This window comes from Musca autumnalis, unplaced genomic scaffold, assembly GCF_047663935.1.
Source record: "Musca autumnalis isolate F117 unplaced genomic scaffold, ASM4766393v1 scaffold_2, whole genome shotgun sequence".
Taxonomy (NCBI): Eukaryota; Metazoa; Arthropoda; class Insecta; order Diptera; family Muscidae; genus Musca; species Musca autumnalis.
Genome location: NW_027411755.1, coordinates 123,424,902 through 123,442,591, shown reverse-complemented (window position 1 = coordinate 123,442,591; position 17,690 = coordinate 123,424,902). Strand labels below are relative to the sequence as shown.

The 17,690-nt window shown below is 33.5% G+C and overlaps 1 protein-coding gene across 2 annotated transcripts in view; it reads left to right on the top strand.

Moving 5' to 3' along the window:
- Positions 1-17,690, top strand: part of Fas3 (fasciclin 3) — a 465,878-nt gene that overhangs the window by 413,333 nt on the left and 34,855 nt on the right. Inside the window, exons 5-6 of one of the 2 annotated variants that reach the window (XM_073969168.1) lie at positions 6,014-6,044; positions 7,284-7,968. In XM_073969168.1, coding sequence (XP_073825269.1) covers positions 6,014-6,044; positions 7,284-7,836 — 584 coding nt within the window. In that variant the 3' untranslated portion in view covers positions 7,837-7,968. Of the gene's footprint in view, positions 1-6,013; positions 6,045-7,283; positions 7,969-17,690 lie in introns of those variants that run through there. The other variant, XM_073969170.1, reaches the window with a different exon arrangement.

Here is a 17,690-nt window from a genome sequence, read left to right as displayed (position 1 = left end):
TATCAAATCTGTGGTACTTTTAGATATTGCATACATCTTAGCGCTAATGCGAGTCGATTTTTTGTATTTTCTATTTTCTTTGTTCCCTTATCTATAAGTTTGCTAAAAAGGCCAAAACAAATTTCGAATTGGTTTCCGAGATATAGCCCCGATTCAATATTTAGCCATTTTAAGATGAGAACATAAAATCTTAGCTAGATCAGACAGAACAATACCCAAATAGTGTTTTTGTCGTTTGGGTCTGTACTTTCATAAAATCCTCGGTAGAAGTTGTTTGCCCATGACTACCTTAAAAATGTTGGACAGACACGGTGTGCCTTAACCAAATTTAAATGGAAGTTGCTTACACCTTGGAAGTTTTTGCAGATTCTGAAACTACAATGCTCATAGATGAGAAATATCAGGAAACAAAAAATATCGCCGGAGGGATTTTCAAATAAATCGCTTTTTAGGTTCACATTTTTAGGGTTTTTTTTAGGTTTTCACAATTTTGCTTGGAAACCGCTAATCCTATGTAAATGTAAAGAAAATGTTGTAGCTGTGAAAATTCTCCACTAGATTGGCCTTTATTGCATTTTCGTAGGTTTTACCGTTTTTGAGATATAGAATTTCAAATTGAGACAATGCACTGACTGCATCGCGAACTTAAATCGCGATTTATTTGAAAATCCCTAAGGCGATTTTTTTTTTGTTTTCTTGATATTTCTCATCTATGAGCATTGTAGTTTCAGAATCTGTAAAAACTTCCCAGGTGTAAGCACCTTCCATTTAAAATTAGTTAAGGCGCGCCGTGCAGAATTAGTTGATGATCGGGAAAACATACAAGTGGATTTGCTAAATATAGCAGATTTTAGCTGCTGTTGACGTAAACAAATTCATTTTACGTAATTCTTCCACTACTTTCTGGCAAAGAATTTTTCAAAAATTGCATAACAAAGTTTTGGTCAAGCCTCTGAGACAAATTTTTAATTGGCTCATAAGATATTGTCCACGGAAAACCCTTAATAAATTTTGTCCAATATAAATTTTTTCATGCACTTCCATTGAGTGTGATGCCTCGAGACCTCTATATAGCTCGAAAATGACATAACAAACATGGAGTATATTCATTACGGAAGTCGTATATAATAGTGGATTGATATGACATGAAGAAGTAATTCAGAAACCATTAGAAGTTTCTCTCAAAAAGAGTATAGGTTCAAACAAAAAAATTGAAAATTTTTCTTAAAAAAACTTATTAATGATGCTCATTTTCTAAACAGAAACTTCTGAAAAATATAAGTTTTCGTATAAGTTTTCATTTTATTTTAAATTTCCAATCATTAAAAAATGTTTATGAGAAAGAAAAAATATGTAATAATTTTTTACAGTAGCTTAACAAATTTTGTTCGACCAAACCATTTCGGGGGGGGGGGGGGGGGCACAGGGGGCCCGGGCCCCCCCCCGCTGCGTTCGTCTATGGGAGATATGAAGGCGTTATATACCTATTCAGGGTTGTTATGGAGCTACTATGGTATTTTTGTATGTTTCAGGAGGTAACACTCCTCCGAAAGCGTTTCCGCCTATAAGTATTCCTATTGATTTAGATATATCATAATAAAACATAAATCTTAAGAAGTCTCTCAAAGATATGATACTTAATAGCTGTAGCCTTGGTCAATTCCTTCCCAACTATAAGTACTTGTGTAAATAATGATGACTTCAACTGACTGCTAAGTCTTCAAAATTTCATTGAAATTGAACATACGTAACAAAACCATGAAATCGACCGAAAATATATATCGGAGCTATATTCCTATATGAACCGATCTCGATATAATTTGCCAAATTTATTTTTGGACCAAATCCCGCCTCACATTCCAAATTTCATTGAAATTGAACATACATAGCGTTTTTGTGCATAAAATACAGAAAATCAGCCGAAAATATATATGGGAGCTATATTCAAATCTGAACCGATTTCGATATAATTTGTCCCATTTATTTCTAGAACGAATTCCGTCACGCTTTCCAAATTTCAGTGAAATTGGACATATGTATATAGTGTGTCCATATCTGAACCGGTCTCGATATAATTTGGCACATTTATTTTTGGAATAAATTCCGTTAGACATACCAAATTTCAGCGACATTGGAAACATATAGCGTGTTTGATGCATCATATACAAAAAATCGGTCGAAAATATATATAGGAGCAATATCCAAATCTGAACCGATTTCGATATAATTTGGCGCATTTATTTCTATGTATGTATTATTATGTAACACATTCCAAATTTCAGCGAAATTGGACATATATAGCGTGCTTGGTGCATAAAATATAGGAAATCGGCCGAAAATATATATGGGAGCTTTATTCAAATCTGAACCGATATCGATATAATTTAGCACATTTATTTCTAGAACATATTCCGTCAGACCCTCCAAATTTCAGCGAAATTGGACATATATAGCGTGTTTGGTGCATCAAATGTGGAAAATCGGCCGAAAATATATATTGGAGCTATATCCAAATCTAAACCGATTTCGATATAATTCGGCACATTTATGTCTGGACCACATTCCGTTACACATTCCAAATTTCAGCGAAATTGGACATATATAGCGTGTTTGGTACATAAAATAAGGAAGTCGGCCGAAAATATATGTATATGGGAGCTATATCCAAATCTGAACCGGTCTCGATATAATTTGGCACATTTATTTCTAGAACAAATTCCGTCAGACATTCAAAATTTCAGCGACATTGGAAACATATAGCGTGTTTGATGCATCATATACAGAAAATCGGCCGAAAATATATATAGGAGCAATATCCAAATCTGAACCGATTTCGATGTAATTTGGCGCATTTATTTCTAGACCAAGTTATGTAACACATTCCAAATTTCAGCGAAATTGGACATATATAGCGTGCTTGGTGCATAAAATATAGGAAATCGGCCGAAAATATATATGGGAGCTATATTCAAATCTGAACCGATATCGATATAATTTAGCACATTTATTTCTAGAACATATTCCGTCAGACCCTCCAAATTTCAGCGAAATTGGACATATATAGCGTGTTTGGTGCATCAAATGTGGAAAATCGGCCGAAAATATATATTGGAGCTATATCCAAATCTAAACCGATTTCGATATAATTCGGCACATTTATGTCTGGACCAAATTCCGTTACACATTCCAAATTTCAGCGAAATTGGACATATATAGCGTGTTTGGTGCATCAAAGGCGGAAAATCGGCCGAAAATATATATGGAAGCTATATCCAAATCTGAACCGATTTCGATATAATTTGGCACATATATTTCTAGACCAAGTTCTGTATCACATTCCAAATTTCAGCGAATTTGGACATATATAGCGCTTTTGGTGCATCAAATGCGGAAAATCGGCCGAAAATATATATGGGAGCTACATCCCAATCTGAATTGATTTCGATATAAATTGGCACATATATTTCTAGATCAATATCTATCACACATTCTAAATTTCAGCGAAATTGGACATATATAGCGTGTTTGGTGCAGAAAATAAGGAAATCGGCCGAAAATATATGTATATGGGAGCTATATCCAAATCTGAACCAATCTCGATATAATTTGACACATTTATTTCTAGAACAAATTCCGTCAGACATTCCAAATTTCATTGAAATTGGACATAAATAGCATGTGTGGTACATAAAAGAAGGAAATCGACCGAAAATATATATATGTGGGAGCTATATCCAAATCTGAACCGATTTGAATATAATTTGGTAAATTTATTTCTACATCAAATTCCGTCACACATACATAATTTGATTGTATCTGTAATAGTTCTAAAGATAAGGCACAAACAAACAAACAAACGTACAAACAAATTTAAATTTTATATATATGTATATGTAGATTAATTCTTTGTGAGCAAAAATTATTCATATTTTTTGAAGCATCGCACGAAGAGTGGTCTTGACAAACGTTAAATAATGTTAAGTGCTGAATATGATTTGATTGCAATTGACTTAAAAGGCCAAATAACTTTTTTCAGAGTTCTAATTAGCCACAGATTGGTTTAGTTTGTGAAGAAAGCCCGATCTACCTACACTTGAAAATTTGCAAATTAACTATTCCAGCTGACGAAATGCCTGACTCAAGCCTAGAAAAGTGTTTCCAAATTTTGTTTGGTAAATATTTCAAGGCTTTTCTAAAAGAAAATAATAAAACATTTCACAATAATGCTATCCCCGAAACGACAAGAGATATTTCTCTAATATCAATGAATGCAACCCGACTCATATTAGCTCAATGATATGGGACCTCCTTTTTATAGAAAATTCCGAACTACGAGTCTTACGACTCCACTTGTAGATAAGTTGCATTACGTTCAGGGGGAAATTGGTCACTCACAAATGTGAGTTTCCTTACCAAGAAATCGAACTCGGGCAGTAAGTGTGTTTTACATTTTTCTACAAATTACGCCACACTTATTCAACAAATAGATAACAGAATTAGATGATGTCACTAAAGATAGGTGCATTGAAGCTTGTCCTCCGACTTAAAATAGTCAAGATCTTTACATATGGTATATTTTTCAAAATTAAAACTTTTCATCATTTATGCATTTAATGTATATTTGAATTCATTTATATTAAACCAAATGTTTTTATTGAATATATACAATCGAACATCGATTATCCGAGAATCGATTATCTGTAAACCTTCATTATCCGGGACAGGAAAACGCAGACTTATTTGTTAATTTTACTCGGATTAAATGTGAAAATCTTATTGATCCGCGATTATAATTCATTCAACCACATTTCATTGGACAAAAACAATTCACAAATTAATTATTTTAGAACAGTTTCAATCTGTTCAACTTTACAATAAATTCATAATTGCTCTTTTTATAAATATTTGCAAGAACGCATGTCTGATAATCCGTAATCCTCCGGTCCCGAAAATTGCGGATAATGGACGACTAATTGTATTAAATTAATTTATCATTTAAACACAAAATTATGTGTTTAACGCCACTACTCGGTAATCAGTACAATTTGATAAATCGAAGACTGCCAAAATCCGGATAACCGGTACCTGACCACGTGCAAACGTCTTCATAATTACTATTAATTATGATATATCGAATGTTTTAGACTTATTATCCCACCGAATTGACTGAATTTAGTATTCTTTGCCCCAAAAATTTGTCAGTACCGCCGCACGTTTTCATATTGCCGTCCCGATTTTCGGTATTTTGATACTTTTAGCCACATCACCTAACCGAAATTTGGAACGAGTATCGCCCGATTTTAGGCAAAGTTTTATTCGTAAAATTGCAAATATAGGACCATGTTTTGGTAGGTACACCGTATAACGATACCGTCTTACGTGAGTTATTTTGAAAGAAAATGTAAACACTTTCTGCATAAGTAGTTGTTTCTTAATATTTCGAATTCTCAATAGATAGAAAACGCCCATGCAGAAAAAATTAATATATGTCCATGTTTTTGTATATGCATATGCCATAGGACGGTACGTCATGATTGAACGTATTTTGCAGGATTTACACTGGAATGGCTGCAATTCCTTTCTTTCTCATTATGTAGAAAACCACGGAATCTCTTTGATATTTAACACTGTTTAAAATAAAGAGTTATTCATTCGTTAACATATTCTACTCCTCTAAAAAAATAAGTGGCGCAGGGAGATATGCCTTGTATTGACCCATGTACCGCTCTATTTTAAGTAATTCAAAGTTTTTATATGCATTTGCTGAACAAATTAGCTACAATTTCACATTAGGGGGTTCAAAAAACCCGCACCTAAAATTCTCTAAATGTAGATTTTTGGCATTTTAAAGTTTAACCTACATTTTCTGAACAGGTTAAAAGTGTCTCCACAACAAAATTTTACCGCCTGATTTTAGGTATTTGTATGTTCCATTTTGGTTCAGAATATTTTTATACTTCTACTTAATTTAAATTCAATTCATTCATTAATTTTGATTTGCTTTGTTTTTCAGGAAAATCTGTAAAAATGGCAACAAATGAAACGTAAGTATTATTAAAATTTTGCATTTGCTTTAGTTAAGTCACAGTCCAAGACCACATTCTTATTAACACTCATAACATGATTGGTGAAAGATTTTAATAGCAATTTAATGAAAATTGATAACAATTAACAAACAACATTAACTGGTAATTCTTTACATACATAAACATTTTATTACATTTCAATTTGTTGAACATTTATAGAAAGCATGTTTTCATTTGTTTGGTAGCAAATTTATTTTTGAATTGTTTAAATGGTTAAAGGCATGTAAATGTTGATTTTAGTTTTTAACATCAATCACTAATAGCCATCATATCTTTCATATGCATATGTCTAAGACACACGAATAAACGTACAAAAATAGTGTTCGCATACACATACACACAACCACAAAGTCATTATCATCTAAGGCAGATGAATGCATCCACAAAATCTTCATCATCAGCTCTCATTAATCGAATGTGCTAAAAATAAAATGAAACTCCAGAATTGTTATAACCACAAACTGCCAAGTGATGGAAAACAAAAGTTTTCAAAGTCTAGTTTAACTCTAGAAAATAGTATCCATTAAACAACATGTTTGTCTACTTTGTATGTGCCTTGTAATAGTCTAGTTTAGATTTAGTTAAAACAAAAAACAACATCTCCCTTATGTCTATTCTCTAAGAAATCTTCTTACAATGAAATCCCTACTACAATTCACCTCATGCCTTGTTCAAAAAAAAAAAAAAAAAACAACAACAACTTTCCCAGCTTACATTCTAAACTCAACAAAACGCAATCTTAAGGTCTCACTTGTCACCAAAAGCTCAAAACAATCAATCAACCCCTTCAACTTAAAATCGCCTAATCATTAAATCTCCTTTCAATCCCACCACACACACTCGAACAAGTTGTGTGGTGGATAACATCACTATCACACTGTTCAAGTCAAACAAAAACTAAATCATTTTTCTGTCCATCAAAAAAGGACTTCTGAAGTCCTTGTGTGTCCTAAACATGGATCTTAGCTAAGCTAAGTTTATTTTCTATCTCTCTTTTTCCATAATGCTCTGTGAAATCTGTCTACATTGATGTGATGTCATTACGATTACTATTATGATAATGATGTTGTTTGATGATGATGACTATGATGATGATGACAATATTCCATAACCTACCTACTACAATACATACAATACACAAACACAACCGTTACCGATCATACTACAACAATTCAATACACTTCCAAATGTGAGTAGTGGCAACGGTCAAGGACAGCAGCAACATGGTCAAAATGTGGCCTTACTCGAAACCCCTAATGGAGTTACCATAATACCCAACAATGGTGCCACACTAGCAAATGGTCACAATAACAGCAACAACAACGATCACGATAATTCCGATGTACAAAGACGTCGTGCCGACAATGAAGATGACTCCTTTGAATATGCAACAGATCGTGAAAGCAGTGTCTATAATCCCACCACAATGCCTTTACGTACGGTGATGGCTTCAGCTGGTGGTCGCAACTCTCGAAAATCGAATGACAGCGATAATGTCCACGAACAAAGTGAACTATTGACCAAAGGCAATCAATTAGGCATTCCAGAATCGAGATTTTCCCGTTGGATACCCAAGGATCAAAGAGAAATTCTCGAAAAACAAGCCCGTCTGTTGGCAAATCGCACACATATTGTAAAAACACCTGAACCACGCCCCAGAACACCCACACCAACAAGAGTGGCAATGGCTGCACCATTGCCAAAAACAGCGACGACCGGTATAAAAATTCCCACAGAAACTGAAATATAAAGAAAAGAAAAAAAACCGAACGATAAAACGAAAACTATAACAAAGTTGTAGATAATTAAATTTTGAATTTAGTTTTTGAGTTTTTTTCCCATAAGGAAAGACTACACAAAATGAATTATGAATTGTTGAAAATATTATTAAAAATAAGAAACAACGTTTGAGTAAAGTTTTGCATCACGTTGGCCGTTTTTACACTGTTGGTTGTCGACGCCGAAATTTTAATTTCATTTGAAATATACATATGCCGGTCCACAGATCTACGCTGGACTTTGGTGTTGGCATCGTGCTGCTGTTATTTTTTTCAACGCCCAACGCAAAATTTTACTCAAAACGTTGATTCTGTTTTCGGCATCGGTTAGATAGAAAACTAAAAAAACGCTATAGCAGGCGGAATTGGTCATGTGATAGATTACATCACCTGTACATTAACATTTAAAAAAAGGAAACTATTTAAATTAAATTATTACAAATATATCCTAAAGACTAAAATTATAAGCATATAATAACACAAAGCTAAATGTTTATATACGGCAACAAAATATGACAAACATGCTTGTTTTCATATATTACATTAAAGTTAAGGACTCGGGACATACACGCAGAGAAAAAATATTGTTGGAATAATCATATTCTAAGAACAAAATAGTGTATTTTAAAATTCTTAAAATCTGTATTATTGGCCCAACAATATATTTTGTGTCATCATGTTTCCTAATAAAAAATATATGGTTGAAACAATAATATATATTTTCGGATTTTTAAAATACACTATTTTGTTCTTAGAATATGATTGTTCCAACAATATCTCTTCTCTGTGTGTAAGCAGCATGACATTCTTGCTTAATTATATAAACATCCCTGGAGGGACATGGGCGACTTCTTTCAAAGCAATGCGTGCAACCTAGACTGGTTTTAACTCGAAGGGAAAAAATCGATGTCGGATTTTTTTATGCGGCACACACCTAAAGTGTTTAATTTTGTTAGATTTTAAGATTGCCAAAGTTTGAGTACAATCGGAATATGTTAACACGTGCCACTGTGGCCTCAAAGTTTCTATAGTAATTTGTATGGAGCCAAAGGCCAATTTTCATGAGATCGCTCTACAAACAAGTAATCCTAGAAAAAATTTTGAAAATCGGTTCAGATTTTACTATTGGCTATATATAGGGCCCATGGAAATTTTGAGGCCCCTGTGGCACGTGTTAACATATTCCGATTGTACTCAAACTTTGGCAATCTTAATATCTAACAAAACTGAACACTTTAGGAGAGTGCCTCATAAAAAATCCGACATCGATTTTTAAAACCACCCTAGTGCACCCATATGATATGGGACCTTTTTTTGCCGAACCCGAACTAAGTGTCTTACGACAACACTTGTGAGAAGTTTTGCATGTCTGATATACTCAGGAAATGTCTTACGTACTTACTTAGCCGGATTTTTTTAGAACATTTGTTCCATAAGCGGAACTAAGAAAAGATCTCCAATCCTCTCTGTTTGCTGCTGTATTTTCCCAAACTGGGATATGTAGCTTTCTGATGTCTCGTTTCACTTGTTCGCTCCAACGAAGCTTTGGCCTTCCAGAACTGTGTGATATACTCAGGAAATGTCTTACGTACTTACTTAGCCGGATTTTTTTAGAACATTTGTTCCATAAGCGGAACTAAGAAAAGATCTCCAATCCTCTCTGTTTGCTGCTGTATTTTCCCAAACTGGGATATGTAGCTTTCTGATGTCTCGTTTCACTTGTTCGCTCCAACGAAGCTTTGGCCTTCCAGAACTGTGTGAACCTCCATGCAGCCCGTAATTATACGCCTTTCTAGCGGGTTCATCATCACTCATTCTTATGACATGGCCCAGCGATCGCAATCGTTGTATCTCGATTCTTTCAACTATATTGATGTCGTTGTATAGTTGATACAGTTCGTTGTTCATACGACGTCGATATTCGCCGTCAACGCAGATTGGCCCGCAGATCTTTCGAAGAATTTTCTTTTGAACACACCAAGCACTGCTTTATCTGCTTGCGCAAGCATCCATGCTTTGGAACCATACATTAACACGGGTAAAATGTTACTTTTGTTTGACGAGATGTGGCTTTATTCCTAAACTGCTTACTCAGCCCAAAGTAGCATCTATTGGCCAACACTATTCTTCTCCGTATTTCACAACTGATGTTGTGTGTTGTGTTTATGGCGGTGCCGAGGCAGACGAAGAACTTTACTACCTTAAAATTGTAGGTACCAACTTTCACAGATGGTGCGAGATCTGTGGACGTATTACGCGTCGACACCATTAACATGGTTTTATCGTTGTTTACTGCCAGACCGATTTTAGCAGATTCCCTTTCGACTTTTGCAAAGGTGTCACTAACTGTCTCTACCGATCGACCCATGATGTCAATGTCGTCCACTTCTTTTGACCTTCGCGTCTCGTATGACCTTTTCCAGCAGGATGTTCAAAAGATCACACGAAAGGACGTCTCCTTGTCTGAAACCTCCATTGGTAATAAACTCTTCGGAGAGGTTCTATCCTATTTCAACTGAATACCGAGTATCAGTTAATGTCATCTTATAAAGCCGAATGAACTTTGCGGGAATACCAAAATCAGACATGTCTTGGAACACCTTGGAAAATTTAAATTTCAAAGTCAATTATGGACCTATGTAAAGTATCAACAGCAAAAATATTAAAAAATTCGAAATGCTTGCATTATATAATAATTTTAATGGAAAATTTAAACAAGATTTTCCCAAAAATCTGAGTATAAAACAAATGCAAAAAATTCGAGGAATACCCACATTATGAAGCAATAATAATTTAATTCTAGCTTCTCAAATAAATTCACATATCGTTCATAATTAATGTTTCTCAAAATTATCTCTTGCTTGTTTGCACCCTGTTGTAATGGTAAACGCATCCATTTTGCAGTCTGGATGCCCGTTGCTCCACACACATACAACTCAATTGCAGTCCAATCTTCAAAAATGCCATCATCAAAATTGTGGACTAGAAAAAACAACTGTGATGAAAATCTTTGAGAATATACTTATTCGTTGACTAGTTTGTCACGTGAGTGTGCAAGTATGCAACAAAAAATATACTGAAGAGACCGGCACTTTTTGCGAACTATCGTGAATTACGAATTAAAGCAATTCCACTGTATTTGAAAAAACATCCACTCACACAACGACAGCTTCCTAAAGTCTGCAATAGATATTATGGTGACTATCCATGCACTAATCCAGCGGCAAACACTATATTTTCTTATGCATACTTTAGGGGGCTATCGTTGTGTGAGATTCTGCCTACAGAGTTCCTCAGTATATTCGGATTCTCCGAATTCCTTGTTGTTACTGCAGATAACCTTGAATCCTCGTTGGAAGATTCTCCATTTCCCTTCGCAGACGATCGTCAATAATTGTCCCTGATCTTCTCATCAGGATCAGTTCTATCGATTACTTTTGAACACTGCTACCCGTGAGAAGAGCTCCGAAAGATACCTTGTGGCTCTGGTTAGTTTGTTAAGCTACCTTATCAGCGATATCTTTCCTACACTTGTCTCATCGAACATCGGGATGAGAGAGAACCTTTTAAGGTTAATATTTCTGTTTCGACCTACCTTAAGACTAATTCTGATTAACTTAAGGTTAGGTCACATTAGGCAAATATTTGCTCCAGCGACCGGCAGTATGCGCTTACTTAGATGAAGTGAGCCTAAATTTTAATGTATTATTTACACTCACTTGCTGGAGCAAATATTTGTCTAATGTGACCTTACCTTTACACTCTTTCGTCGACATGGACGAGGGTTCCCTGGCAATGTACTCTTTTCTTTAACCAATCGATTTGGAGCCATAGTTGAACAGGTGGGAACATGCTGGCCCAAATTATTGGTCAACGTTCCTTTCTCAAAAGCGTCCTGCCTTGGAGGACTAGTTTTATCGGCTACAGTCAGTGGATGGTACTTCTGGGGTTTCGATGGTTTGAAGGGTATAGCGTTTCCCATTGAGTCCGAGGCCAATTTATCGATGAATAGCCTGATTGAGACTCAGGTTTTCTTTTTTGATATGGCCCCCATAGAACGTTACATCATTCAGCCTCTTTATCCCATCGAAATAGCGGGGATTTGGTATTTTGTCTTCTTTGCGGCAACAAAACATTCCCTCAAAAATTTGTAGGTATAGACACATATTTTATTATAGCCCCCATATAACAGTACCGTCCGAATATCGGTATTTAGAAGGGTTTATCGACATTATCCTCCGAAAAACAAAAAAAATTGGTTATAAGTCATCGTGGTATCCATAAATATACATTACCGCACAGAATGGTCGGTACAGGACCACGTTTCGATATAACATAGGATCTTCGATATGTTGAAGATTTCAGCCACATTAACAAAATAGCTGCATTAACTGAGTATTTCAACCATGAAAAACTTCTCTACAAGTGGTATCGTGGGACTCGTGCTTCGGACTAGGCGATAAAAACTAAGTCCCATTGATATGAGAGAAGTCTCCCTTGGCGCTTCGGGTATGTTGTGGGAAAATATGTTTATATAGTCTCATATGATCATATTCGCCGATTTCTTCTTTATTAAAAAAATACCATAACAGTAAATATATCTGTTTTACAAACATACGTCCATTAATGCGTTTGTGTAGTCTTTCCTTAATAAAAGTATTAGAAATTAAACAGAAAATTATTTAATTTTTTAATGGCGTCAAAAAGACTGCTGCTTCATTATTAATTAGATATATTAATATATGTATTTTAAAAGAAGCTGATTAAATATAACATTCGTCTTTAAAGATTTTTTACTTGTTAATACTATTGAATGCAATTAGCCTTATGCACACATACATATACATACGAAATATAGAAATGCATAAACATACACATACATATATAATATTATATTGTCTTCCAAATGTAGTTAGGATGATGTGCTGCTTATTTCTTGTTAAAATCGCATCATTTAAATTGAAAATTCAACTTTCCATACAACTGAGATTTTTTCTACATAATTTAATTATATAAATAAATAATCTTGAATAGCTTTAATGCAGACTATTGCTGAAGTGCCTTAACAGGAAACTAAATATAGATAACAAAAAACACATACACAATAAATGGTCCATTTAATTATATGTGAATGGCATATCAAATAAGACCTAATTAGTTGTAATGCCAAAATGCCGACTTTATTATTCTACTCTTATTACAACATCACAAATATTGTTTTATCTATGTATGTACGTATGTATTGTTGCCATTATTGTATTAAGTACATTGTTTTTTTTCTATTAAAATAAACAAATGACAGCTACGACATAACGACATAGACATTAATATTTAATAATAAATTTTATATTAATTTAATAATTTTTTTAATATAGTTTATTTTTTTAAGTATTTAATATAATAACTCTTTGTATTTTCTTTTTTAAATATCTAATGTATAAAAAGCAAACAATGTTTATTGTGTTTTGGTTAATGCAGTGCCTATTCATATGATTAACCATATTTGCGTTTTTTACATCTTCTGTATAATTTATCAACTTTTTTGTTCTCTCTTTCTCTCGGAAATGTAAAATACCACAAATTCCTGTTTAGTTATTGTGTGGTAAATCCCATGTTTTGTTATAATTAAACCAATCGATGCGTGTTTTTTTTAATTTTAATATACACTATTTTTAACAATACTGATTTAACTATAGTTGTAAATGTCGTTTTAATATAAATTTAAAAAGATGTAAATAAAATGAAACTTTAAGTTCCAAAAAGCACAAAATCTTTTTACAGGAGTTTTGAATTAAAAGGGATATGTACAGAAATTTATATACATATTAGAAAATTTAACAAATAAATTATATTAATAGCTTAATAACAAATTAAAATATATATTTCCCACAATAATGTTCGGTCTTATGAAAAATATATTTTCAATTTTGATTTATTTATCCTGATGATACGACTTGTAATTAAACTGAATATTTTATTTGTTATCGGGTGGATCTTCATGTAATTTAAAAGAGCTTAATATAATTTAAATTTCGTAGTATAAGAACAGAAGTACTTTTTATATAACAAAAATAGTTTTTATAGGAATTATATTATATAAGGGTAATGAGTGACTGCAACACCAAGAAAACATATAAGTGAGTTGAGAGAAAAATTGTTTGCAAGTTATTTTTACTTGCGATGTTATCGAACAGACATAATATAAAAGCGATAAGACGCACAATGGTTCAGGAATCGATTTTCCTGGCCAAAAATCAAAATTTTGTTTTGTCAAAGATATTTAATTTCTATATGGGATTCGATAGTAAACATATTGAAACTAAGGAAACCAAAAAATTAGGCCCAAATATTGGAAGGTGTGGGCGTGGCGTGCCCTAAAGACGAGCATTTTCCCCATTTTTGGGAAATACGTCATTTTTGCAAATTTCTGGAGAAAGACGAAGCTATTTCTCTAAACTATAAAAGTTATTGTGTTCATTGTTTTTTTATAAGGTAGGTAGGATAGTGGCCTTTAAAAATTGTTTTAGTAAATTACAGTAGCATTTACACAACATGATCTATTTTATTTTTCCTCGGGTACTAAATTTTATGAAATTCCAAATTTAGTGGACTAGAACTTTTGTGGAACAACATGGAACAAAGTTCTGTTTTCACAGAAAGATGCCCAAAAGTCTCCTCTTCCTGCCCATATATACTTTTGTACCCGTCCCGTTCCGTCCGTTTAACACTTTTTTCAACTTATTGAAATTACATGGGTAAAAATGTGTGTTTTTCTATACTGTTTCCATATGAATTACAGTTTTTTGACACAAATTAACATTTTTTATAGTACATGAGTTTTTATACGAGTTATATAAGTTTTATTAAAACCCAAGGAGAATTTTTTTAATTTTCGAAAAAATTTAAATTTTTTTGGTAAAATTTTTTTTACAAATTTTTGAAAAAAAAATTTTCGACATTTTTTCGCATTTTTTTTTTAGTTTTTTGGTAATTATTTTGTTTGTTTGTTGGTGTTTGTTTGACCATCTTTAATACATAGGAAGATATAAAAACCACAAAAACACTCATATTTTGATGAAAAATAGTTGAAAAACTCAAAAGTTTAACTTTTACCTTGAATTTCTCTGCAACTACCAGACCGAACTTGATCGCTTATAATTCGTCTGAAAGCTGATTTGTTATCTGTCTAACAAAAAAAGAATTATGAATATATCTCTACCCGAAGTTACAGAATTTTGACCAGGAAAAAACGATTCTGAACCACTGTGCGACGCTCAGTTGGTTGAGATCACTAAAAATGGAAATTAATTCAGGGGAGAATTTGTGTGGTCAGAATTATTTGAATCTATACCTTAATCGACAAAACGAACGAAAGTTTTGGTCATATTAAGGAATAGAATATGTTTTCAAAGCTCTTATAAAAAAAGTAAGAGAGTATCAGTAAACTGATGGAGATATCCCTCAGCCGCTGACCAAAAAAAAAAACAGAACCAAACCAAAGACAATAATTATGCCGATTTTGATTCAAGAGTTTGCTTAAAAATCTATAGGTACCGTAATGTGGGGCTATACCAAATATTTTTAGTAACCGAACTTCTTCATAAAGGACTCGAAAAATTTAATTTGTTTTAGATTTATGACAATAGTCATTATAGTATGTGCCGGCAGGGTTTTGCAGCTTTTGGGCCATCATAGCAGGAAGTATTGACTTACTCCAGAAAAAAATTGTACCGATTAAATGAGGCCGCTGGAACAACCTACTGGAAAAAGATTAAAAATGATGCGAGATCAGGTCTTAAACTTCACTTTTTCCTAGGGAGGTACCCGAAGGAGTGGATCGATGTATTCCATATTTCTACCTGATACATGACTGCATGAAATAATAAGATGTGGAAAGTCTGCACCAATCAGAAACTCCCTGCAAGAATTATCATGCGGATTTGCCATTTTGGTTGGTGCCGTCAGGGCTTCTTGGGGCTTTTAGGCCAATATCTCAGGAAGTAAGAAAAAAATTGTACTTGCGAAAGAAAAAAAATGTACCATCGTAAAGGAGCCGGAAGGACAACCTACTGAAACAAATTTCAGAACTATCCGAGAGGAGTTCTTACACTTCACTTTATCCGAATTTTGTGTGGAAGAATGGACCGATATAACCCATATTCGAACCCGATATATATCTGGAAAGAATAATACGATATGCGAAGTTTGGACCAAATCGATTGCTCCCTTCGAGAGTTATCGTTCACACCATTTTATAGGAAAAATTTGGATGGAGTGGACCGATATGGCCCATCTTCGAACTGAAACTAAGATTGGACAAAATATTACCATACCTAAAATTTGGTTCGAATCGGTTGATCCGTTCGGGAGTTATCGTGCACACCAGCCAGACAGACAGACGGACGGACATGGCTAAATCGACTCCAAATTGTCTGAAACGAATATCGTCCAAACATACTTGGGGTCTAAAACCCTTATTTCGATGAGGCACATTTTTGGTCGTATCAAAGTGTATATGGGAAATGTTGCCAATTATTTCATATTCCATTTCCAAAAAATTGAATTTTTTCTTTTCGCGCTACATTAACGATTTTTGGTACATAGGTTAAGAAAAAATTCCCCAGTACAAATCCGCTCGCGAGCAAATTTTTGGTTGTTGCGGACAAATGTTATGGCGGTTTTAGTTCTGCTTTTAAAAAAAAATATTATAAAAACGCTAAGTATTTTATTGAGCACAATTGTTGCTAAAAAGTTATCACGAAGTGACGTCTTTAAGTAGATGGCATAATATTTGTAATATGTTACTCAGCATTCGCGGAATTTACAAAAAATTAATAAAATTTTAAATGTAATCCGAATTTTTTGAAAATAAAGGTCCATTTAACCGTCAAAAAATACAAAAAAATAATAGTTTTAAATAAAGACTCCACGGGGAATCAAATGAGACCAAACTTATAATCATCGGGATAGTAGTTAGGATATTATAGCCAATATTAGCCAATATTGCGGAACGAAATTAGAAGAAAATTTCAAAAAACACTTAAAATGTGGCTTCAAAATTTCAGCATCATTTAATGGTAGACGCAGATCAAATTTTGAAAAGTTATACACTAGTGAGATGATCCTTATTTAATTACCTTCTACTTTTACTTTGACGGGAAAATCGTGAAAAGTGTGGTTTAATCACAAATCGAGAGAAAACAAAAAAAGACACGTCGGCTTCAACCCATTTTTACCCATTATTTAACATAAGTGTAGCCACAGCTTCCACGAAAATTAACTTTTAAGGCCAATATTTTTAGCCAAGTCTAAAAACATTTCATTTTATGCAAAAGCTTTAAATTTGTATAATATTCAACCACTATTCGCGAGTTATAAAGGGGTAAACCTTGGCTTCAACGATGTTAAATTTTCAGAAATATTGCCCATATATCCTTTCTAGCATTTTTATTTTTTGCTAAATTTCTTGTCGTAATCAAACCATACAAACATTTGGCTCCAAAGATAACCTGTTGATATATTCAAATATATTCAAAATGGAAAACAGTGCTAATGGTATGTTAATTAAGATGTTTATTAAAAATGTTAATATAACATTAGATGTGGTCAATAATTTGTTCCGTTAGTAAGTGTTGCTTTTTAATGCTGTCTGTGGTGTCGTTCTTGTGTCCTTTCGAGTAGAATTTTTGGTATCGGGGCGTATTCACGTAAATATATATATACCTGGTGAAAGGGGACAACGTCGGCTAACAGATTTTTTAAAAGAAAATTTGCATCAATTTGCCTCTTTAAACAAAAGCCATTTCCAGATTGCGTGAAACTTAAA